This window comes from Aegilops tauschii, chromosome 5 (assembly GCF_002575655.3).
Source record: "Aegilops tauschii subsp. strangulata cultivar AL8/78 chromosome 5, Aet v6.0, whole genome shotgun sequence".
NCBI lineage: Eukaryota > Viridiplantae > Streptophyta > Magnoliopsida > Poales > Poaceae > Aegilops > Aegilops tauschii.
Genome location: NC_053039.3, coordinates 537885644 through 537910017, shown reverse-complemented (window position 1 = coordinate 537910017; position 24374 = coordinate 537885644). Strand labels below are relative to the sequence as shown.

Sequence of the window (24374 nt, the reverse complement as noted above, 5' to 3'; positions counted from 1 at the left end):
TCCAACAAGTTGCTCTCTTGTTCCATCTTAATGAAAACGAGGCCTTTCAGTCATCTTGCCCATGTGGTATGATTTGCATGTCTCAAGTGATTCAAAATCAAGTGAGTCCAAACGATCCATCTGCATGGAGTTTCTTCATACCAATAGACATGGTTCGCATGTCTCAATCTTTTCAAAAAGCGAGTGATTCCAAAGATCCATCTACATGGAGCTTCTTCATGCGTTCTATACCAATATGACTCAAATGGCAGTGCCACTAGTATGTGGTACTATCATTACTATTTTATATCTTTTGGCACGAACATGTGTATCACTGCGATCGAGATTCATTTTAGGTGCAAGACCATTGAAGGTATTATTCAAATAAACAGAGTAACCATTATTCTCCTTAAATGAATAACCGTATTGCGATAAACATAATCCAATCATGTTTATGCTCAACACAAACACCAAATAACAATTATTTAGGTTTAACACCAATCTCGATGGTAGAGGGAGCATGCGATGCTTGATCACATCAACCTTGGAAACACTTCCAACACATATCGTCACCTCACCTTTAGCTAGTCTCCGTTTATTCCGCAGCTTTTATTTCGAGTTACTAACACTTAGCAACCGTACCGGTATCTAATACCCTGGTGCTGCTAGGAGTACTAGTAAAGTACACATTCATATAATGTATATCCAATATACTTCTGTCGACCTTGCCTGCCTTCTCATCTACCAAGTATCTAGGGTAGTTCTGCTTCAGTGACCGTTCCCCTCATTACAGAAGCACTTAGTCTCGGGTTTGGGTTCAACCTTGGGATTCTTCACTAGAGCAGCAAATGATTTGCCGTTTCATGAAGTATCCCTTTACGCCCTTGCCCTTCTTGAAACTAGTGGTTTTACTAACCATCAACAATTGATGCTCCTACTTGATTTCTACTTTCGCGGTGTTAAACATCGCGAGTTGCTCAAGGATCATCATATCTATCCCTGATATGTTATAGTTCATCACGAAGCTCTAATAGCTTGGTGGCAGTGACTACGGAGAACCATCACTATCTCATCTGGAAGATTAACTCCCACTCGATTCAAGTGATTGTAGTACTCAGACAATCTGAGCACATGCTCAACGATTGAGCTTTTCTCCCTTAGTTTGCAGGCTTAAGAAACTTGTCAGGGGTCTCATACCTCTTGACGTGGGCACTAGTCTGAAATCCCAATTTCAGTCTTCGGAACATCTCATATGTTCTGTGACGTTTCAAAACCGTCTTGTTGCCACAATTTTAAACCGTTAGCATCACACACTGAACTATCACGTAGTCATCAAAACGTGTATGTCAGATGTTTCGTAACATCTACAGACGACGCTGAGGTTCAGCACACCGAGCGGTGCATTAAGGACATAAGCCTTCTGTGCAGCAATGAGGACAATCCTCAGTTTACGGACCCAGTCCGCATAATTGCTACTACCAACTTTCAACTAAATTTTCTCTAGGAACATATCTTAAATAGTAGAACTAAAGCGTAAGCTATGACATAATTTGCAAAGACCTTTTGACTATGTTCATGATAATTAAGTTCATCTGATTATTTAATGAACTCCCACTCAGATAGACATCCCTCTAGTCATCTAAGTGATACATGATCCGAGTCAAACTAGGTCGTGTCCGATCCTCACGTGAGACGGACTAGTCATCATCGGTGAACATCTCCATGTTGATCGTATCTACTATATGACTCATGTTCGACCTTTCGGTCTCTTGTGTTCCGAGGCCATGTCTGTACATGCTAGGCTCGTCAAGTCAACCTAAGTGTTTTGCATGTGTTCCGAGGCCATGTTTGTACATGCTAGGCTCGTCAACACCCGTTGTATGCGAACGTTAGAATCTATCACACCCGATCATCACGTGGTGCTTCGAAACAACGAACCTTCACAACGGTGCACATTTAGGGGGAACACGTCTCTTGAAATTTTAGTGAGGGATCATCTTATTTATGCTACCGTCGTCCTAAGCAAATAAGATGTAAACATGATAAACATCACATGTAAATCATAGAGTGACGTGATATGGCCAATATCATCTTGCGCCTTTGATCTCCATCTTCGAGGCGCGACATGATCACCTTCGTCACCGACATGACACCATGATCTCCATCATCATGATCTCCATCATCGTGTCTTCATGAAGTTGTCTCGCCAACTATTACTTCTACTACTATGGCTAACGGTTAGCAATAAAGTAAAGTAATTACATGGCGTTTTCATTGACACGCAGGTCACACAATAAATTAAGACAACTCCTATGGCTCCTGCCGGTTGTCATACTCATCGACATGCAAGTCGTGATTCCTATTACAAGAACATGATCAATCTCATACATCACATATATCATTTATCACATCCTTTTGGCCATATCACATCACATAGCATACCCTGCAAAAACAAGTTAGACGTCCTCTAATTGTTGTTGCATGTTTTACATGGCTGCTATGGGATTCTAGCAAGAATGTTTCTTACCTACGCAAAAACCACAACGTGATATGCCAATTTCTATTTACCCTTCATAAGGACCCTTTTCATCGAATCCGATCCGACTAAAGTGGGAGAGACAGACACCCGCTAGCCACCTTATGCAACTAGTGCATGTCAGTCGGTGGAACCTGTCTCACGTAAGTGTATGTGTAAGGTCGGTCCGGGCCGCTTCATCCCACGATGCCGCCGAATCAAGATAAGACTAGTAACGGCAAGTAAATTGACAAAATCGACGCCCACAACTACTTTGTGTTCTACTCGTGCATAGAAACTACGCATAGACCTAGCTCATGATGCCACTGTTGGGGAACGTAGCAGAAATTCAAAATTTTCTACGCATCACCAAGATCAATCTATGGAGTAATCTAGCAACGAGGGGAAGGGGAGTGCATCTACATACCCTTGCAGATCGTGATGCGGAAGCGTTGCAAGAACGTGGATGAAGGAGTCGTACTCGTAGCGATTCAGATCGCGGTTGATTCCGATCTAAGCGTCGAACCACGGCGCCTCCGCGTTCAACACACGTGCAGCCCGGTGACGTCTCCCACGCCTTGATCCAGCAAGGAGAGAGGGAGAGGTTGGGGAAGACTCCGTCCAGTAGCAGCACAACGGCATGGTGGTGATGGAGGAGCGTGGCACTCCAGCAGGGCTTCGCCAAGCACTGCGAGAGACGAGGAGGGAGAGGGGTAGGGCTGCGCCAAGAGAGAGATGTTCTCATGTCTATGGCAGCCCCAAAACCCCCACTATATATAGGGGAGGGGGAGGGGCTGCGCCCCCATCTAGGGTTTCCCCCCCCAAGGGGTGCGGCCAGCCCTAGATCCATCTAGGGGGGCGGCCAAGGGGGGAGAGAGGGGGGGGCACCACTAGGTGGGCCTTAGGCCCATCTAAGCCTAGGGTTTCCCCCTTCCCCCCTTCCTGCGCCCTGGGCCCCTTGTGGGAGGCGCACCAGCCCACCTAGGGGCTGGTCCCTTCCCACACTTGGCCCACGCAGCCCTCTGGGGCCGGTGGCCCCACCTGGTGGACCCCCGGGACCCTCCCGGTGGTCCCGGTACGTTACCGATATCACCCGAAACTTTTCCGGTGACCAAAACAGGACTTCCCATATATAAATCTTTACCTCCGGACCATTCCGGAACTCCTCGTGACGTCCGGGATCTCATCCGGGACTCCGAACAACATTCGGTAACCACGTATATCTATTCCCTATAACCCTAGCGTCATCAAACCTTAAGTGTGTAGACCCTACGGGTTCGGGAACCACGCAGACATGACCGAGACGTTCTCCGGCCAATAACCAACAGCGGGATCTGGATACCCATGTTGGCTCCCACATGTTCCACGATGATCTCATCGGATGAACCACGATGTCGGGGATTCAATCAATCCCGTATACAATTCCCTTTGTCAATCGGTATGTTACTTGCCCGAGATTCGATCGTCGGTATCCCGATACCTTGTTCAATCTCGTTACCGGCAAGTCTCTTTACTCGTTCCGTAACACATCATCCCGTGATCAACTCCTTGGTCACATTGTGCACATTATGATGATGTCCTACCGAGTGGGCCCAGAGATACCTCTCCGTTCACACGGAGTGACAAATCCCAGTCTCGATTCGTGCCAACCCAACAGACACTTTCGGAGATACCTGTAGTGCACCTTTATAGCCACCCAGTTACGTTGTGACGTTTGGTACACCCAAAGCATTCCTACGGTATCCGGGAGTTGCACAATCTCATGGTCTAAGGAAATGATACTTGACATTAGAAAAGCTCTTAGCAAACGAACTACACGATCTTGTGCTAGGCTTAGGATTGGGTCTTGTCCATCACATCATTCTCCTAATGATGTGATCCCGTTATCAACGACATCCAATGTCCATGGTCAGGAAACCGTAACCATCTATTGATCAACGAGCTAGTCAACTAGAGGCTTACTAGGGCATATTTACAACAATATAGACAATTATCAACCTAGTCAGCTAGTCAACGAACTAGAAGCAATTATAGCATGAACAATAGACAATTATCATGAACAAGGAAATATAATAATAACCATTTTATTATTGCCTCTAGGGCATATTTACAACAATATCTACTACCCCCTATAAAAGGAAGAGAGGGGGCAGATCCAAACAATCAGATTCATCCATCTACAAAATCTGATGGCCCATAATCCTCTCGTGGTTAATGCTACAAGCCACGCTTAAGCCACTAAATCCTCGACCACTAATCCTACCCACCCTTTCGAGAAAAAACAACCGTGCGCACAACGCCCTCGCCCGCACGATCTCTCGCCCGCTCCTCCTCCTGCCTCCCGCGCCACCCGCCTCCCCTCCCGCACCGCCCGCCTCCCCTCCCTCGCCAGCCGCCTCCCTTGTCTCCATTAAAGAGAAATTTGATAGCTCACACCGATAAGCCCACTAGTTTTCCAAGATAACCCGCCTACCGTCTCTTCCTTGTTGCTCCATCAAATGACATCACCCGTCCCAAGGCACTCATAGAGGTCCCTTCGTAGTGGCAAGCACCTGACCCCTCTGATATCAGATGTTGGTCTTTGCACTATAGATCAATCTCATTAGAATCACGGGAACACAACCAAGTTTCATTTTTTATGGTTCTCTGTAAATCTGATCATGCGCAGCCCAGCATCTGGGCCAGGCTCAGGCTCAACATTTCCGCATGAAACCCGACAAAAATAAAAAAAAGCTCGAAATGATCAAAAATATATATATTGTTTATTCAAAAATAGGTATGATATACCCCCTCCGTATCAAAATATAAGACGTTTTTGACATTATCAAAGTTTTAAAAATGTCTTACATTAAATTGCAGAGGTAGTATTAATTTTGATACCCTGAAAATGACTCTTTGAATTGATAAATGACATTGTTCTTGTGTTTCGGACCGGGTTGGGCCAGGCTCGGGCTTAGAATTTTCACTTCAGGCGTTGTCAAGCTAGCCTGGCCCGGGGTATGATCAGGTTTATTTCTGTGTCAATCTCATGGTACTTGTTACAAGCACTGTATACTTACATCCATGCAAAATTGCAGAAACCACTAAACTAACTCTAACTAGAATAGGCTGGATAGCTAATTAACTAGAATAGGCTGGATAGCTAATTAACTGAGGATTACGTAGGCACAGTTCTACATACGAGTCCATTGAATTTCCAGTTCAGACGAGCGTTAGTTGGTAAGCGTTGGACTGCATGGATGCACTTGGTTCGGAGATTGATAGATGTTTAACTCTCCGACCAACCGGATTCGACACAATGGAAACTAGCTAAGAATGGGGTTTTTACGGTAAAATCGTTTTATATGGATTTGGTTAATTCTGGCCCAATCTCGAGATCGTTGCATATTTCAAAGATTAAGGTTCCTTTGCGCATTAAAATTTTTATGTGGTTTGTCCACAAACAAGTAATTCTTACAAAGGACAACTTAATCAAGAGGAGATGGGTAGGTAGTCCACGATGTTGCTTTTGTGATCATGATGAAACAATACAACATTTATTTCTTGAATGCCACTCGCCAAATTACTTTGGAGAACGATTCATATAGCCTTTAACATTATTCCTCCAGTTGACATTACATCGTTGTTTGGAACGTGGTTAACTGGGGTTGAACATACTACGGCGGCTCGTATTCGGATTGGAATATGTGCGCTTTTGTGGGCTATATGGAATTGCAGGAATGATTTGATATTTAACAGACAACACAATTTAACTTTCTTGCAGGTCATCTTCAGAGCTACTGCTTGGATCCGTACGTGGTCCTTACTCACTCCTATGGAATCCAGGGAGCCTTTGATTACTGGGTGCAACCAGTGGGAGATGGTAGCACGGGCTTTATTCAACCGGTTCGGATGGCGGTCGCATAACATGATAGGAGTCTAGGGAGCTTATCCTTCTTTTTGCCATTCCAGTTGCGATTGTCGGCATGAACTTTGATTTTTTATTCTCGCTCCACTTGCGAGCTGTAATACTTTACGACTTTGTACTATTTTGCGAACTTTTAATACGATGACTGCATGCATCATTATGATGCAGAGGCCGGGGTATGCCTCCATTTCAAAAAAAAAAAATACAAGCCGACTCAAATACTACAAGAAATAGTTTGAACAGTAGTACAAGTAGGCTACTATCTGATTACTTCTAGCAGGGAGATCCGGATGTTGACACCCGCGCGTCTTTCTCGGTACACGGAGAGCCACCTTGCACGGTCGCGGTCAAGCTTCCTCCGGCAGCACCAATCAACGCCGGCTCCGCGGCCGCCACCGACGACGACGGCTGTGCCTTCCCGTTCTCGCCGGGCAGCCCGGCCGCCTGGGCCCGGCAGAGAGGGCACGTCGTCCTGGTGCGCAGCCAGGCGTCGACGCACTCCAAGTGGAACAGGTGGCCGCAGTTGGGCAGCTCGCGCGCCTCGTCTCCGTCGGCGAGCTCGGCCAGGCACACGGCGCACTCAGCCCTCGCGGCTGCGCCGCTCTCCTTCCGGTACGCGGTGACCGGCAGCGCCGAGAGCGCGGACGCGTCCAACCCGTGCCGCCGGCTGCTGATCATGCCAACGGACCGGAGGATGCCGCCGGCGAGGCCGTGGCCGCCGCCTCTGCGTGAGCGAGTGATCATCAGGTAAACCATGAGAGGGATGACGACGACGACGACGGTGATCATCAGGAGGACCAAAGAGACGGTGAGCGCGAGGCGGGCGCTGAAGTTGTAGGTCGCCTGCGGCGCATACGGCTCGGCGGCACCCGGCGCGCCGGCCACTGGGTTCCCTGACATGGCACCGGTCGATAACTCTGTCTGGTACTACAAATCAAGTGCGCTAGGAAGTCAAGTGCGAGCAGATGGATTTATCTGAGAGAGCTTAGCTTGGGCAAGACGGTGCTCGTGTCAACGGTGGTGTCAGTGTCACGTACACTTGGATATGTTTGATGCGACGCTGACACACGGGGTGACGAGTACAAAATTGCCACTGAGACGATCATTGTTCCTTTGGATTAATTTGATCGTCGCGGTTTGACTAAAAGGCATTTTTAAGGCTTACCCGAGCTTTCGGTAAACAGAGAATTTTCTCCCGTTTAAGATCATCTCTAGCGGACCCTTAAACCGCGGAACTGAAAACGCGTTTTCCAGCTCGCGCAAAACATATTTTAAGGATCGATTTAAGCTGCGGTCGAACAAACCCCACAAACTTAAACTGTAAAACCGAGCATTCGCTTATATTTTTCCCCATGCCTTTTTCTTCCTCGCCCCTCATGTCCACGGTCAGCTAGAGATGCTCTCAACATGCATACATACATTTGATTTCGACAAATTGAACGCATGCGCACGACGCGTACGTACGTTCACCCGTGCAGCACTAGTGCCCCACGATCCAGTCGAGCGCCGAGAGCCCCGAGACGGCGAGCGAGCCCCGCGACGGCCAGCGCGGCGGGCACGAGCACTGGACTGAAACGAAGGACGAGAGGCGCCGCCAGGATGGGCAGGGCGGCGGCCAGGATGGGCGGGGCGGCGGCGGCGGTCTGGAGGGGTGGGGCGGCTTTCCGGATGAGCAGGGCGGCGGCCGGGGACGGACGGGGCGACGGCCGTGAGCGAGCAGGTTCCGATGGCAGTTGGACTCCCGCCAACGGTCTTTTGCATATACAGGGCACCCTCGGGTTGGCTCCGAAATCCTTATTTTTACAGGTTCGGTGGGGATGTTTTCCGCGCCCCTTAAAAAAATTTACAGGTCGGAGTCGTTTACGGGTTCTATTCGGGTCGTTTTTTCCGTCTAAAACTGTAAACTGGCGGTTAATTTATAGTTTTGTGCGTTTTAAAGGGTCTGTTAGAGATGCTCTAAGCTTGTCAAGTTTAATGGGCTAATATGAATGGTGTGGGCGGCATTTCACGTTATATTGTGATAGGCAATATATAGCATGTAACGGTGCTCTACACATATGTAATTAAAATAAAAAGGTACACATCAATGCGCCCACAATAACTTTTTATTTGCTCCCGTAAAAAAACTTTTTATTTGCTCTAGACATGTGCCGTTTACTTGTAGGGTTTGTTTGACTCAAAGAAATTTCATAGCAATTTTAGAGGATTCCATTTCTTAGGATTTATTCTTCTATAAAGCTTGTTTGGTTTATAGGAGTGGAAATGATAGGAATTTTGCCATGGTCTGCTTTGCATACAACTCCAAACGAACAATTCCATTGTGTCCAACCTCATAATTTTCTTTGTTTTTATGACAACTCTGGCTTGCACCTAACGCTTTGGGAAATTTCCTCCGTATTTTCTCGATGCAACCAAACAACTTCTATTATCTTTGACTTCCCATGACAGCTAAATCTATGTTTTGAGAAAAATTACCACTGACACGGTCGGTTATTGCTCCTGTGGATTAATTTGATTGGCATGGTTTGACTACAAGGCATTTTGAAGGCTATCTGAGCTGTCGGTACACAGAGAATTTTCAGCCGTGTAAACTTGTCCAAGTTTGGTCAGATGAATGGTGTGCGTGGGCGGCATTTCACGTTATAATATGATAGACAAGAGCATATATGTAATAGAGTAGTACTCTACATGTCCCTAGTAAAATAAAAATGTATACATCAATGCACCCACAATAACTTTTCATTTGGTCTTAGACATGTGCGGTTTACTTGTAGTATCTGTTTGGTTCAAAGAAATTCCATAGGAATTTTAGAGGATTCCATTTCTTAGGATTTTTTTAATCTATAAAGCTTGTTTGGTTTATAAGAATGAAAACCACAGTAATTTTCTTATGGTCTGCCTTGCTTAACAAATCCAAAGGAAAAAGTCCATTGAGTCCAACCTCATAATTTTCTTCTATTTTATCACAACTATGGCACGCGCCTAATGTTGGGAAAGTTCCTCCATATTTTCTATGATGCCATCAAACAACTTATATTATTTCTGACTTCCCGCGTTTTTGATTCCTATAGGATTCAACATGACATGGACATGACATCCAAATTCTATGTTTTTCATATTCCTTTTTTTTAATCACATGAACCTAAGAGCCCCTAACCTTTTAGTTTCGCAGCATCGCACTGGTATTTTTCAAAAGTATACAAGTGTGACAAAACTACAAGTCATTTTTCATCATATACCCTAATTATTGCACAAAACTAAAACCATATACGCAACTTGTTTTTTACCCACAACAATTTATAACAGACCAACATATGTGTTTGATAAAAAAACATGGTTGTCCTATAAACTGGCTTTTCATGATACAAAGGTTTTTTTCTTACAAAAATACAAGTGCATGACCTCAAAATTGTGATGATGGCAAATGTTTCTTTTAGTGATATACAAGTAACTATATACTTTTTTTGCGAGAAACTTCCAATCTATTCATCTTCAATCATGGCAATACAATGAACACCAGAAATAATAAAAATTACATCCAGATTCATAGACCACCTAGCGACGACTACAAGCACTGAAGCGAGCCGAAGGCGTGCCGCCGTCATCGCCCCTCCCTCGCTGGAGCCGAGCACAACTTGTTGTAGTAGACAGTCGGGAAGTCGTCGTGCTAAGGCCCCATAGGACCAATGTACCAGTACAACAACCGCCGCCGATGAAGAGAAGCTTATTTCGGAAGGATCCAACCTGAAGACACATGAATAAAGACCAACAAAGACTAGATCCGAGCAGATCCACCAAAGACAACCACCGAACGAATCCCGCGAGATTCGCCAGAGACACACCTCCACACACCCACCGACAATGCTAGAGGCACCACCGGGATGGGGCCTAGGCGAGGAGAACCTTATTCCATCTTCAAGAAGCCACCGCCGTCTATCTTCATGAGTAGACGCAAACCCTAACAAAACTTGAAGAAGCACCGAAAAACGGAGCCCGGGATCCACTGCGCAACCATGGCCCTAAGGCCACAGGAGACGTGGCAGATTAGCGGTGCCGCCGACGGAAGGCAGAAACCCTAGCCGCCTTTTCTTGGAGAAGAGATGAAGGGAGAAGAAACGTGAGTAGATATACAAGTAACTATATACTAGCTATGAATATCATGTCATGACATAATCACATAGGATACTTTTAGATTCAGAAACATATGTAGGCTGAGTGTTATTGGTGTTAGCTAAGCAATTCTAGCAAATTTGCTAAATCTCACCGTCTTTACAAAAACTGTTATTATAACAAATAGAGACTTGACAAGGGTAAAATCACATTCTAGCATATTCCCTAAATCTTACTCAATACTAAATCATTTGAACCGCAACTCTTCTTTTATTCGTCCAAATTCTATCTTTAATGCGTACTTTCATCCTAAAAGGGTATGTAACTCGGTAGTCTATACTAGAGGGGGGTTGTGCACACCCATGCGATAGAGCCCAATTTTATCTGCATTGTACACAAACGAGAGTGGGGCCCACCGGATGACCATATTTAAAGCTGTTGGAGGGGTTGTTGTGCAAAAAATTAAAAAACCAAGGGTTCTGCAAAGAAAAGATCACGTGTTGAACTAAGCGCCTCTGACGCTACCCTCCACTGACAGTGGGCCTGTCACATTTTTGGCATGCCGTGCATACATGGGATACGGCTGGATATAGGAGAATGCACCGTATATGAACGAGAGGACAAGTTCGTTGACCAGAAACACGTATTTAGCAAAATTTTATACCATGGGATGTAAGTTGTGGCACTCACAATTATTTATATTTAAAGAGAATAATGATGACCTCATATCTAGTTTATACCATGGGATGTAAGTTGTGGCACTCACAATTATTTTATACCATGCAAGATGTTGAAAGTATGAACCCATATCTAGTTTATGTCTTTGTGAAGTTCTTTACTATGTACTCCCTCTGTAAAGAAATATAAGAGCGTTTAGATCACTAAAGTAGTAATCTAAACGCTCTTATATTTCTTTACGGAGGAAGTATTTAATTTCAATTATCTCCTCTAGTACACGGTACTAAACAATGTAATGATAGCTACCACTTATCTAATTCGAACGGTTCATCGCATATTGTGGAAGAAAAGGTAATCTTTTTAGCCCTAAAACAATGAGAGAGTCTCTCACTGCATTTTCAATTAAATAAAAGAACAGGTGTACATGCTATAGTTACATGGCCCTAGCCACTTTGGACCCGAGGGAGTGGTTTTTATTGGAGAGAAGCAACAAAGGCAGAATAAAAGGTATATGCTTCTTCTTCACCCTATGTGTGACTAAAGATAAATCTTCAACAAATCTACCAAGCCAGGAGGAGAAACTGGAATGGACTCCACGAAAGTAATTTAAATCTTCAAGAAAAAGTAATATTGTTTTTTTCGAGAGTACGTCAATGGCGTACCATATTTTTACAGAAGACAAAAAGTTAATTACAAGAGCCCTAGCGTGATGCGAACAACACGTAGGGTTACCAAGACACCCACTCCTACACACTGGTACATGTAGTTACTCTCTCACAAAAGGGTCTAAGGCACCAACACCACCCAGTCCTGCCTTCCTCCAATCGTCGAGTATCTCCATCTTGAGTTGAGAGTCTGTTTTTTTTGTCTTGAGATGTTGTTGAACACTCTTGCATTTAGCTGTTTCCGTAGAGGCCAAGCGATTACGATAGTGATGGTGTCGAACCCTCTTCGTATCTTCCAGTTGAACTGTTGCTGTTGTAGTAGCCACCAGTCTAAGAATGCTGCATCCTTGGACGGGCCTTGAATGTTGACATTGATCGCTTGGAAGAAAGAATGCCACACTTCTCTCGCATAAACGCATTGGGCAAGGATATGGTCAATGTTGTCTTCTTCTTGTAGGTAAGTGTAGAAAGGTGCTAGGGCATCCTGTAGTCCATGTCGGGCTCGATGATCAGACGTCCATAACCGTTGTTGGGTGACCAACCACATGAAAATTTTGCATTTCAGTGGCGCTCAACTACGCCAAATGCAGCCAACCGTGGTGGACTGAATGTGTCCCATACAGAGTCTCTTATACGTCGATACGTCGATACATCGATACGTCGTTGCAAGGCCACTCGAATCGGTTCGGCGTCTCGGTGTTCCTGTCAACCGTGGAGATGGATTGGCAAAGTTCATAGACTTGCATGTGTCCCATAAATGATAGCCCGCCCTGGACGTCGTATGTCCAAGCATTATCAGTGAGTGATGTTGTACCGTTCTTCTGCTGTGGTTTCTTGTACTGACAGACTGCAGTAGGAGAGGGGCAATATCCGCTACCGCGACGCCATGGATCCAGCGGTCTTTCCAGAATAGCACTTTCGATCCATCGCCCACTGTGATCTTGACAAAGCTATAAAAAAAACCTCGTGCTTGCTCGTCCACCATCATGTGCAGGCCTTGCCAAGGCCTATTCGGGTCGGATTTTCTCAGTCATTCCCAGTGCACTCAGAGCGCCAGCGCTTGTAAGCTCATGTTTTTAATCCCAAGGCCTCCAACGCCAGTAATATTGTCATCTTGCCTTATATTGAAGACATGAATCTCTATCCAATTGTCTGATCTCATGACAAGAATTAATTATTTATTTATCCCAAACATTTTTTACTTCATCATAACTCATCAGACATAAAATGCATGTCATTTTTATTGATATATGTCATTCGGTATCATATATTGAATATTATTTGAAAATATAATTAATATTATAAACCACGTAAACACACTCATGTATATTAATGTATATATCGTTATCATATTTGTCATGGGAAATATCACTTTGTAGTATCAATCTAAAACATGTACTTATTCACCAAAAGTCATTTTATATTTTGTTTGAGGTGTTTAAAAACACTCTTATTAGAATTGTTGTAATTGTAATTCTGACCAAACTAATGTTATCACATTACGATTTTGTATGTATTTGTTTTTATAGTATATGAAAATATCTATAGAACATTTTAGAGTGTATGAATGTAGAAAATAGATCACTGTAGATTATGTGATGGGTCAACTAGCAGTTTGTCCTCAAATCTCGTCCTTAGAGCTCCCTCGGTAAGGAGGAGGGAGCAATAGTTACCCAAATGAACATGTGTGTCATGTACTTTCATTAAAATCATTCAGCTTGTAGTATGCAATTTAGAAGTCAAACTTAGGCGCAAATTCGAATCCCTCGGGCAAAATACGAACAACACCTACATTCAACTCTCTTTTTTTCCATTAGCAAGAACTTGTTTCAATTGCATATGATAAGGAATTTGAAGAACTACTTCAAATACAGTATAAGGAAGCACAACATGGGGAACTTCAATATCGATTGGCTTGCTAGCTAAATGGCAATTGGCACATATAATTCGTCCAGTTGTTTCTCATGAGCTTTCATAACCCTGCTGCACATAAATGAGATGTGCATTTGAAATAGATGTTCGAAAAATCCCCTTACAAAAACAAATCCAGTTTCGAAGAAACTTCCTCCCCATGTTGGAAAAACTGTTCATCTTCCAATCTTCCGTTCTTCATTCAATTCAGTTCAAAAAGAGATACCTCAAAATACTTCAAATGGTTGTAGAGAAATAGGCAAATTCGACAACTTTTCCTTCAATTTCCCGGGAAGTAAAAAACCTTATCATCAGTAGTGTTCTTTATTTGGTTTTTACATTGATTATTATATCTAAAAATAGTGTGACTCACCTAAATTGTGTATCCACTCTGGACAACAACTTTGCCATTTCTGCAGCTAGCTCGAGACCAGTTATCTTGAACCAGCGAAATCTGTATATCTAGTTATCTTCGTATTCACATGCTAGCTAGTTGCAAAAATCATATATCTCCTTAGAAATTGCAGATGTGCAACCATATTGCTTGTATATGCGAGTACATACCACATATTGATTTACGTTTGATATATCCCAAATGCTTTCGAATGTGCATTTTTTTTTGTTGGGCGACTTAAGGTGGCGATATAGGCACTTTTTTTGCTGGGCGACTTAAGGCATGCGTGAAGCGCTCGGACCTCAAGGAGGAGAGAAAGGCGGAGAGTTCCACATTGTTGACGGAGGCGACGGAAAAGAAGTTCAAGCTTGAAGAGAGGAGAACCATGATCGAAAAGAGGAACGCCGCGGTCAAGGAAAAAAAGTTGAAGATCGCCGTCGATGCGGAGGACGCCAAGATGTTGACCATAAATCTGGTCTCTTTGAATGCCGACGCAATAATATAGTCGTGAATTCCGTCCACCACTAGATGTTAGAATTAATTTGTGTACGTTGGTGTTAGAATTAATTTGGCAAGCGCGTACTGCAATATGCCAGCCAGGGGAAATAGTATCTTGTACAACAAGGACATTACAGTAAATACTAATCCTTGAGATACACGTATGATACGTGTACGTTGGCCTCGGCAATATGTTGCGGCCGGGCTGTGAGGACGGGCAGATGGATGACTTGGATCCCACCCAGACGGGCGTGCAGCCGTCCTACACCCAGATGGGCGTGCAACAGTCCTACACCTAGACGGGCGCGCAACAGTTCTACAGCCAGACGGGCGTGCAGCAGCCCTACACCCAGACGGGCGTGCGCACACAACAACAACAACAACAACAACATCGGGCCACCGGACAGCAGCAACCGGAGGGGGAGGAGGAGGAGAGGGAGGATGGCGAGGATGATGATCCGGCTAATACAACTGGCGATCCGAAGAAGAAGGGTAGATGAGTAAGCTTCAACATGCGGGAGGATGAGCTGTTGTGCGATGCATGATTGTCCACTAGCCTTGATCCTATCCATGGCATGGAGCAAAAGGGCACAACCTTTTGAAACAACATTCATATATGGTTCCATGAATATAAGCATTTCACGCCCTACTCCGACGCGGTCATCCGCATCCGTGAATGAAAATCCATCAACCATCGATGGTTCACCATCCAAAAAGCAGTGTCCAAGTATTGCAGGCAATTGAAGCGTCTCATTGTATGGTGGCCTAGGGGTGCACAAGTCATCGAGCAACTAAAGTGATCACTAGCCGGACATGCATTCTTGTGGCCTACTTGCCGGACATGCATTTGTTTTGTTGCTCACTAGCTGACCATGCATTATTTTGTAGCCTTCTCGTGCTTGTTTTGTGTACAAAATGCTGGAGAAGAAAAACTTCACCATCATGCATTGTTGGTTAAAATTTTAGAAAAGTTTTATGGGGAGGGGGGAAGTGGGAGGAGGAGAGGCGAAGTGGAAGGTGTGGCGGCCAAGCTGACGGAGAGGTTCGAGAACATCTTGTCGAAGAAGGAGAAGGCATGCGTGAACGCTCGGACCTCAAGAGGAGAGAAAGGCGGAGAGTTTCGCATTGTTGATGGAGGCGACAGAAAAGAAGCTCAAGCTCGAAGAGAGGAGAACCATGATCGAAAAGAGGAAGGCCACGCTCAAGAAAAAAAAGTTGAAGATCGCCATCGATGCGGAGGAGCCAAGATGTTGACCATAAATCTGGACTTTTTGTATGCCGACGCAAGAATGATCGTGAATTCCTCCATCACTAGATGTTAGAATTAATTTGTGTATGTTGGTGTTAGAATTAATTTGTCAAGCGCGTACTGCAATATGCCAGCCGGGGAAATACTAGTATTTTGTACAACAAGGAAATTAAATAAATACTAGTCCTTGAGATGCACGTACGATACGTGTACGTTGGCCTCGACAATATGTTGCGGGCTGTCTCGCCTCACGATACGTTTTTTTTCGAAAAGGGGTTTTACCCCAGCCTCTGCATCAGAAAGATGCATACGGCTCATATTATTAATAAAAACCAGCAACAAGTCTCTAAGTCTCGAAGTATGAAAAAAACCCGCTCATAAGAGCTAAACAGAAAAGCCACAACCGGCTGGCAAAAAACAAAATAGGAGCACTACATGCCTATCCTATTACATGACCGTCATCTAAACCGGTTGAAAATATTCCGAACTACCATCTCCCATCGGGTAGACGCAGTAACCAAACGCTCCCTGGCCTCCGTCGGAGTGAATAGCGACCACATACGGATCAACGCTGTGGCCCTGAAGATAACCTGCAAAAAAGAATGTTCGTTGATCTGTTAAAAACCAAATCATTTCTGCAGTTCCAGACTGCCCATAATAAAGCACAGACGCCAACGCGAATGTGCCTCGCTGTATCGGAGTCAGCCCCATCAAGCCACGTTCCAAATAACATGTTGATGGCATAGGCGGATTAATATTAAAAGCAATATGAATCGACCACCATAGAATCTTAGCGAGCGAACAATCAAGAAAGAGGTGTTTGATAGTTTCGTTATGGTCACAAAAACTACATCTAGCAGAACCCACCCAATTGCGTTTTGCCAGATTATCCTTAGTCAAAATAACTTGTTTATGCACGAATCACATAAATACTTTGATTCGCAAAGGTACCTTTACTTTCCAAACGTGCTTCGAGGAAGGAATGACGCTAGAATTTATGACGTCCAGATACATGGATTTGACCGAGAACACGCCGTTCTTAGTTAGTTTCCAATACAACTGATCTGGCTGCTGAGACAACTGGACATCCATCAAACGTCTTACAAGATGAAGCCAGGCCTCCCAACGATTTCCAACTAGCGTCCTCCGAAAACTAATATTGAGGGGAGTGGATCGTAGAACGGTTGCAACGTAAGCTTCTCTACGTTGAACAACGTTGTACAGAGAAGGATATTGAAGTGCAAGGGGAGTCCCCCCAAGCCACGTATCCTCCCAGAACCTCGTATTAGCTCCATTTCCGACTAAGAACCTTGTCCTGTTGAAAAAGAGTGGCTTGACTCTCATCAATCCTTTCCAAAATGGTGAGTCAGTCGGCCTCACTGTCACCTGGGCCAAGGTTTTAGACTGAAGATACTTATTTCGCAAAATCTGAGCCCAAGTAGCCTCCGTCTCGGACGAAAGTTTAAACAGCCACTTGCTAAGGAGACATCTGTTTTTGACTTCCAGATTTTCAATACCTAGACCCCCTTGGTCCTTCGACCTACATATTATATCCCATTTAGCAAGCCTATATTTTCGTTTAAGCTCATCACTCTGCCAAAAGAATCGAGATCGATAGAAGTCTAGCCTCTATCATACTTTCGTTTAAGCTCATCATTCTGCCAAAAGAATCGAGATCGATAAAAGTGTCACTTCGCCTCACGATGCGTGTACGTGGATCAGGTTCAAAAAGGAAAAAAGGGGAACTTAAACGGAACGCAAGTCGCCCGAAAAAGTAGGATCACACGAGGCGATCAAGGAGGCGACAAGGGATCCCTTGCGCGCCGCCGGTGACGCCGCCGTTCCCTCTCTCTCCGTCAGCCGCTCCGGCGGCGGGAGGGAGGGGGAACCTCGGGTCTGTTCGCTGGGTGGGTGTGTGGTAGGGTTAGGGTTGAGGGAGACGCTGCCGAGGCCGTTGCGGTGGTGTCGCGTCGGAATAAGTTTCTTCGGGCTCCGTTCGCAGTTAGGCGAGGCTTTTGCCTTCGTCTAGGAGCTAGCGGAGTTGGGGATCCCCGGATCTCGTCGAGGTCGCGGGCCATGGTGGCTGGAGGTCCATCGGCACTGGCCGTTTGGATCCTCAGATGGGCGATGGATGCAGGGAGACGAAGACCTTTCTTCTTCCTTGTTGGTATGATTTGTTGCTGTTGTTCTTCTCCTTCCTCTGCGCTGATGCTGGTGGGAGATCCTGCTTTGTCCGGGCGGATGGCCCGGCCGCGGTGCTGGACCGGTCGGATGACTCGAGTTCTCTTCCTTCCGGAAGGGACACTTTTCGCGGTACTGAAAGCCAAAGATGATGACGGCTGTGGCAGGTGTGTTGGATTGATGTCCATGCCCTCTCAGCGCTAGTGTCAAGAAAGGAGTCATAGGTATGAAAGCAGTACTATCAAAATGGAATCTTCAATCTTGTGAGATGAAGTTTATCTTTCTATGTTCTCAAAGTTGAAACCCTAAGACCCCTCGTTCTTCCAAGTACTAACTCTCATGTTTCATACGCTTAGGACCTTCGAGACGATTCCATCTGAAGCCTCCAAGTGTAAGCAGGGGGTTACTTTACTGGACATGCTAATTCTAGAATTGCACTATGATAGGAGATATGTTCCCTTTTAACTGGCAATGCCGGATGCTTTTCATCATTGCCGACAAGATTACTTCAGGCTCCACCCCTCTCTATTGTTCTTCATGACTGCTCATGAGATCATAATAAGACCAACAGTAAATCAATCATCGACAATGTGTCATGTGCATTGTTGATTTTGTAGTTGTGCACACACGATTTTGGTGAGACAAAGTTGTTTCTTCTAAAACTACGAGTGCTTGGCCTGAAAACTGCGATTCCAGTTCTACATACGATTTAACGATGTGCAAGCAACTATTACCTCCGTCTAAAAATTCTTGTCTTAAATTTGTCTTTGATATGGATGTATGTAACACTAAAATGTGACTAGATACATCCGTACTAGACAAATCTAAGGCAAGAATTTTGGGACGGAGGGAGTATATATTGGGGACTTCTTCTACAAAAACAGTTCTAAACTTATCAGTTTGTGAGTGAAAAAAAAGGCTTTTGTGTACTACTGTATAAACTTGGTTTTCATGACACAAAGTTTTTTTTCCGGTAGAATCGATATAGGTAGGATGCGTGTCATTGGTGTTACTGTTTGCTATATAAGGGACCTCATGGATATGCCAGAGATAATGACTTGTACGACAAGGAAATACTAGTAACCCTTCCGATGCACGATGTACAAGGGAACGCCGTCGTTTCCTTTGGTGTTCCCCAGCCTCGTTACGTACGTACCTGCAGCTTGTTCCAGTCTCGACTACTCTCGACGCGGAACCGGTCACGAGCACCCGGCGATCGATCGACAATGGCACCGGGGACAGAACCGGTGGTGGACGCCCGGTTCTGCGCGCCGCACGCGACGGCGTTCACCGTGACCATCACCAACGGCTGGACTTGGCGCGACTTCACCGTCACCGACGACGCCCGCGATGCGGTGGTGATGCGGGTGAAGGCGGCGATGCTGAGCTTCCGCAGCCGCTTCAGCCTCGTCGACGCCGTGTCGCGCCGCACGGTGGTCACCGTGCAGCGGCGCGCGCCGTCCCTGTTCATGCCCGACGACCGGAGGTGGGAGGCGTTCAAGGGGGCCAGCACGAGCCCGGAGGATCTGCTCTTGGAAGCCGTGGCGCAGCCCGCGCTGTTCAGCTGGGGCGAGGTCGACGTGCACCTCGCCGGCCGCGACCCCGGCGAGAGGCTCAGGCGGCGCGAGTTCGTTGTCGTCTGCCGCGGGCCAGAGTGCACCGTCCGCCGTCGCGGCTCCGCCGCTGCCGTTGCTAAGATCGAGCACGCGTCGGAACAGCCCCTGGAGTATAGCGTTAGTGTCAGCCCAGGCGTCGACCATGCTTTCATCCTGGCGCTCACCGTGATTCTGGACGAGATACGTCTCGATGAAACTAGTTGATGACGCATCCAGAGGCTCCAGCTCAGGAATCAAATTTTCCGCGACAATTTTATGTACTCTTTGCATGCAAGATGTTTGCCTCTTATTTTGCGATCAGTTCATCAATATGTTTTTTCTTCTTTTCTTCTAAACATATGTTCTTTTCAAAGATGCGCAATTTGAATTAGTTTATGTCAGTGGTGGAAAGCGGCCAATGATTCTGTGGAACAAGAACATACAGAGACTGTTTTGGATAGTACTATTAACTCCATGGTGAAGTTTGAGTTCAAACAACGGAAATCTCCAACTCGGTGCCCAGGCTCATCTGCTCCCGCTCAGAAAAAAAAATCTAAACATATACTAGAAAATTTCAAAAAAATCTTTTTTTTGTGTGGTAGATAATTTGATGCGTAAGGTCCACTCCAAATTTCAACTAATTTGGACATCTGAGCAGCTCTCGGCAAAAAAGACAAATCAGGTTAGACGCGTTCACTTCACGCTATCTTGACCTTTGTCGCTGTGCATGTGGTCTTTTCTCTTTTCTTATATCCATCTTATATTACGTTTCTAAGATACCTAAAACATGGCTTATATTTTGAGATGGAGGAAATATAAGAGTGCTTATATTTCTTTACGAAGGGAGTATATACCTAAAAATGAGCAATGTTTCTTTTTCTGTCGGCGCAATGTTTCGTCAACAGTTATTTCCCCTCTCACCGCGCGCATCACTTCATTGATATAAACACAATAATATGTGCAGGTAAATCACAAGCTAACATACTAGAATATTTATACCCCGTTCCAGCGCACGGGCATTGTCCCTTTTTTCAAGAAAAAGTGTTGGTTTCATATCATAAACTTTATCAAGTTTGCGTTAGGTGACGACATAATTTGGAGAACACAAAGAACATAGCTAAACTTGAAGGATTCAAAAGTGGTTTGATCCGAATACAAGGTTTTAGAACGCTCGAAACATGCCAAGGGACCTTACACCAAGGGCCTAAAAAAAGCCTATGGATCGAATGGTCCTGATTGGATGAATTGAGTTAGATATTGATGGGAAACCCTGCTTTTCGGGGAAGGAAGCGGGCACCATTTGGTATGAAACTTCCACCCCCGCCATCATAGCCGCCATCCAAGAGTTAGGGTAGGTGCTTTATACAAAGGGGCTAACTCCATGGGCTTTAGGGCCCATATGATTATAAATATTTTTGGAATCGGTAATGTTAACCATGGCAAATCAAACGTTCTTTATGGTAAATTATGTTATCATGAGAACGGCAAAAGAAATTAGCGAGCACGGCAAATCCTGGCGAAAAATTGAACATTGCAGTTTTTTTATATTTTGCTTTTGGTCTACTAGCAGCAGCAATCGGTGTAGGCATGATGTTTGTCCCTTTTGTTTCCTATTGCATGTCGAGTTTGAACGATATGTTGCTTGACTTGATTGTCATCTCTATTATGTTAATCATGTTTTATCCACTGTTTTCTAGATTAACTTAATGAAAGATTGATTAATAATCATTCAACAGGAGTTAGGTAGGTACTTTATAGAAAGGGGCAAGGCTTTTGGGGCCCATGTGACTATAAATATTTTTTGAATAGCATTTACACATTAAAACCCACCGGACGCAGGCTCCATGGGCTAAACTCCTCACGAGTTCAAAAAGATTTTTCAAAGAAGTTCTTACGAAATAAAATGTGACCGACGTCATGGATATGTCGGGGGCTGCTCCTGGGTCATCGGCCAGGTGGAGAGGATGGCAGACCCGCGCCATGCTCCACCTGGAATGACCGGAGGTCTTCAGTGAGATCCGCCCCGCTGGCATGTGCATGATCACAAGGAGAGGAGGGGGTGGAGCAGGGATGGCAATGGGGACAATCCCTTACGGGTATACCTAGAACATCCCCATCCCCATCTATTCCCCATCATCCCATCCCCATCCCCGTTTACATGACAGGGGATGAAATTTCCCCATACCCATGCCCCACTAGGGAACGAGGCCCCATTAGGGTCCCCATCCCCATAAACAAATGCTCATATACATAATGTGACATACTATAATCAACAAATATAAATGGTGTTGTCCATGTTCTGGTAATGTTGATCTAGGTCGTACTGACTTCTTGGTCATGGTGACGGCTGAGGTGAGGACGTGGGTTAGGTTTAAGGTTTTCTTCAGAGTTTTTTTTTGTTTTCACAAGTTTATTTATGAATATTTTATGGTTGACCACAATATCATAGTTAAAAAGCAAGTCCCCGATGGGTATTGGGTCTGGGGAATAGAATATCATCCCCATCCCCGTTGTACCCAACGGGGAATAAATTAGTTTAGTAAATATCCCCATGGGGAAGTTTTTCGCCCATCCCCACCCCCTAATAGATGAAATCCCCATGGGTTTAGCGGGTATGGGGGCCCATTGCCATCCCTAGGGTGGAGGCTCCAACAGAAGGGTGTGGATAAGTTAGAGTTAGGTAAGTATTTTATAGAAAGGGGCGAACTACATGGGCTTTGGGACACATATGATTATAAATATTTTTGGAATCAGTAATTTTAAAAATCTAGCGTCGGGTTTTTAAGCATCTAAAATCAGACGGCTTTTGTGGCAATTTATGTTGTCATGGGGATGGAATTTTTTTTAGCGAGCACAGCAAATCCTTGCAAAAAATTTGAACAAGGCAATTTTTTTTTCTTTTGGTCTAATAGCATTAGCAATCGGTGTGGACATGATGTTTGTCCCTATTGTTTGCGATTGCATGTCTAGTTTGAAGAATCAGTTGCTTGACTCGACTATCATCTCTATTATATTAATCATGTTTTGTCGCTGTTTTCTGGATTAAACTTAGTGAAACATAAATTTTTTGTTAGCAGTTGAAAAATTGCTCAAGTATTCAACAAGAGTTAGGTAGGCAAGCAAGCTCCATGGGCTTTTTGGGGCCGATATGATTATAAATATTCGAAAACACTAATGCCCACATGTGTGGGCGTTAGCCAACTCGCCCACACGCCTTCATCGCCGTCCAGCGTCTTTTGCACGAATCTTGGCATGAAAAGGCTGTTTTTGTGTGCCACGTAGGACAACTCGTGCGTGTGGCGTGTGAGGGAGTTCGCCCGCACGCCGGTTTTCTCTTCGCGGTCAACGGTCGCCAGTCGGGGCGTGCGATGGAACTGCTGTCGCGCCCGCACGCCGCGTACCACTTCTGTTCCCCGTCTCCCACGACTGCCCATTCTCCCACTCCCCACACCCAAGCTGTCATTTGCCATGTTTTTGAAGGGTACATGGCAACTGCCCTAGCGTGCTTGTAAGCAGATGGCAACTCTCTCTTTTACCCGAAACATGTTTTTTGCCATGTTTTTTTGTGCTACATGGCAACTGTCCAGTGTTAGTAGGTGGCAACTCCTAAAGATACCACCGTCGCCCACATGCCCGTCTCCTCGCCCACACACCAAAAGCTATCAGTTGCCATGTGTTTTTGCAGGGTACATGGCAACTGCCCTAGCGTGCTTGTAAGCAGATGGCAACTCTCTCTTTTACCCGAAACATGTTTTTTTAGTGCTACATGGCAACTGTCCAGTGTTAGTAGGTGGCAACCCCTAAAGTTTTTCAAATCATGGTAACTGTAGTAGATCAAACCATACATGGCAACAGCTGCAGTTGCCCAAAAATGGCATCCAACACTTGACCTAAGATGGCAACTGCAGTTGAGCAACCATGGCAACTATAGTTGTCCGACATGGCAACTGTAGTTCAGCAACATGGCAACTGCAATTCAGCAACATGGCAACTGAAGAGGGTCCGGACCATGGCAATCGCGGCGGGACGCGTGGTTACTGCCACGCGGGGCGTGTGGCTCGCAGGCGGGGAGGGGCGACGGCCGAGACGGGGTCGTGCGGGCCGCGTGCTCGCTCGCCCGGACGTGCTCGTGCGGGGCGATCGCGCTGCACCGAACGTGCGGGCTGTGGCGGGGGGTGCGCCCGGACGCCGTCGTGCGGGCGGGGTTGTCTCCGTGCCACACAGGGCGTGCGGTACAACCACCCGATACACCACACATGTGGCAGTTATCGGCGTCCTAAATATTTTTGGAATTGTATTTACACTTTAAACCCCGCCGGCCGGACTCAAGCAAGCTCCATGGGCTAAACTCTTGACGAGTTCAAAATGATTTTTCAAAGAAGTTGTGACACTTTTTTTTTGACAAAGACGTCGTCATGGATATGCCAGGGACAATGTCTTGTACGACAAGAAATACTATTTCCTTCCGGCTGGTAACTTGGAAAAAAAAAGTCCTTCCGGCCGGTGCACGATACAAGGGAAGGCCGTCCCTTGGTTTAATTAGGTGTTCCAGCTAGCCTGGGTACGTACGTGTACGTTGTTGGCCTCTGTACTGTATAATCGATCTGCCTCGACTCTCGGCGTCGATCGATCTGCTGCGGCACGAGGAGACTCGCCACGAGAGCATCCGCCGATCGACAAAGACGACAGACA

General features: G+C 45.5%; 2 protein-coding genes across 2 annotated transcripts; one reads left to right on the top strand and one right to left on the bottom strand.

The window, feature by feature from the left end:
- Positions 1-6141: 6141 nt before the first annotated feature.
- On the bottom strand, positions 6142-7341 carry LOC109774955 (uncharacterized). The gene has a single exon (XM_020333715.4). The coding sequence runs from the start codon at positions 7299-7301 to the stop codon at positions 6675-6677; it is 627 nt and encodes a 208-aa protein (XP_020189304.1). The 5' UTR covers positions 7302-7341; the 3' UTR covers positions 6142-6674.
- Positions 7342-19313: 11972 nt separating this feature from the next.
- Positions 19314-19907, top strand: LOC109774946 (protein LURP-one-related 15-like). Its single transcript, XM_020333707.1, has one exon. The coding sequence runs from the start codon at positions 19314-19316 to the stop codon at positions 19905-19907; it is 594 nt and encodes a 197-aa protein (XP_020189296.1).
- The last annotated feature ends 4467 nt before the right edge of the window (positions 19908-24374 follow it).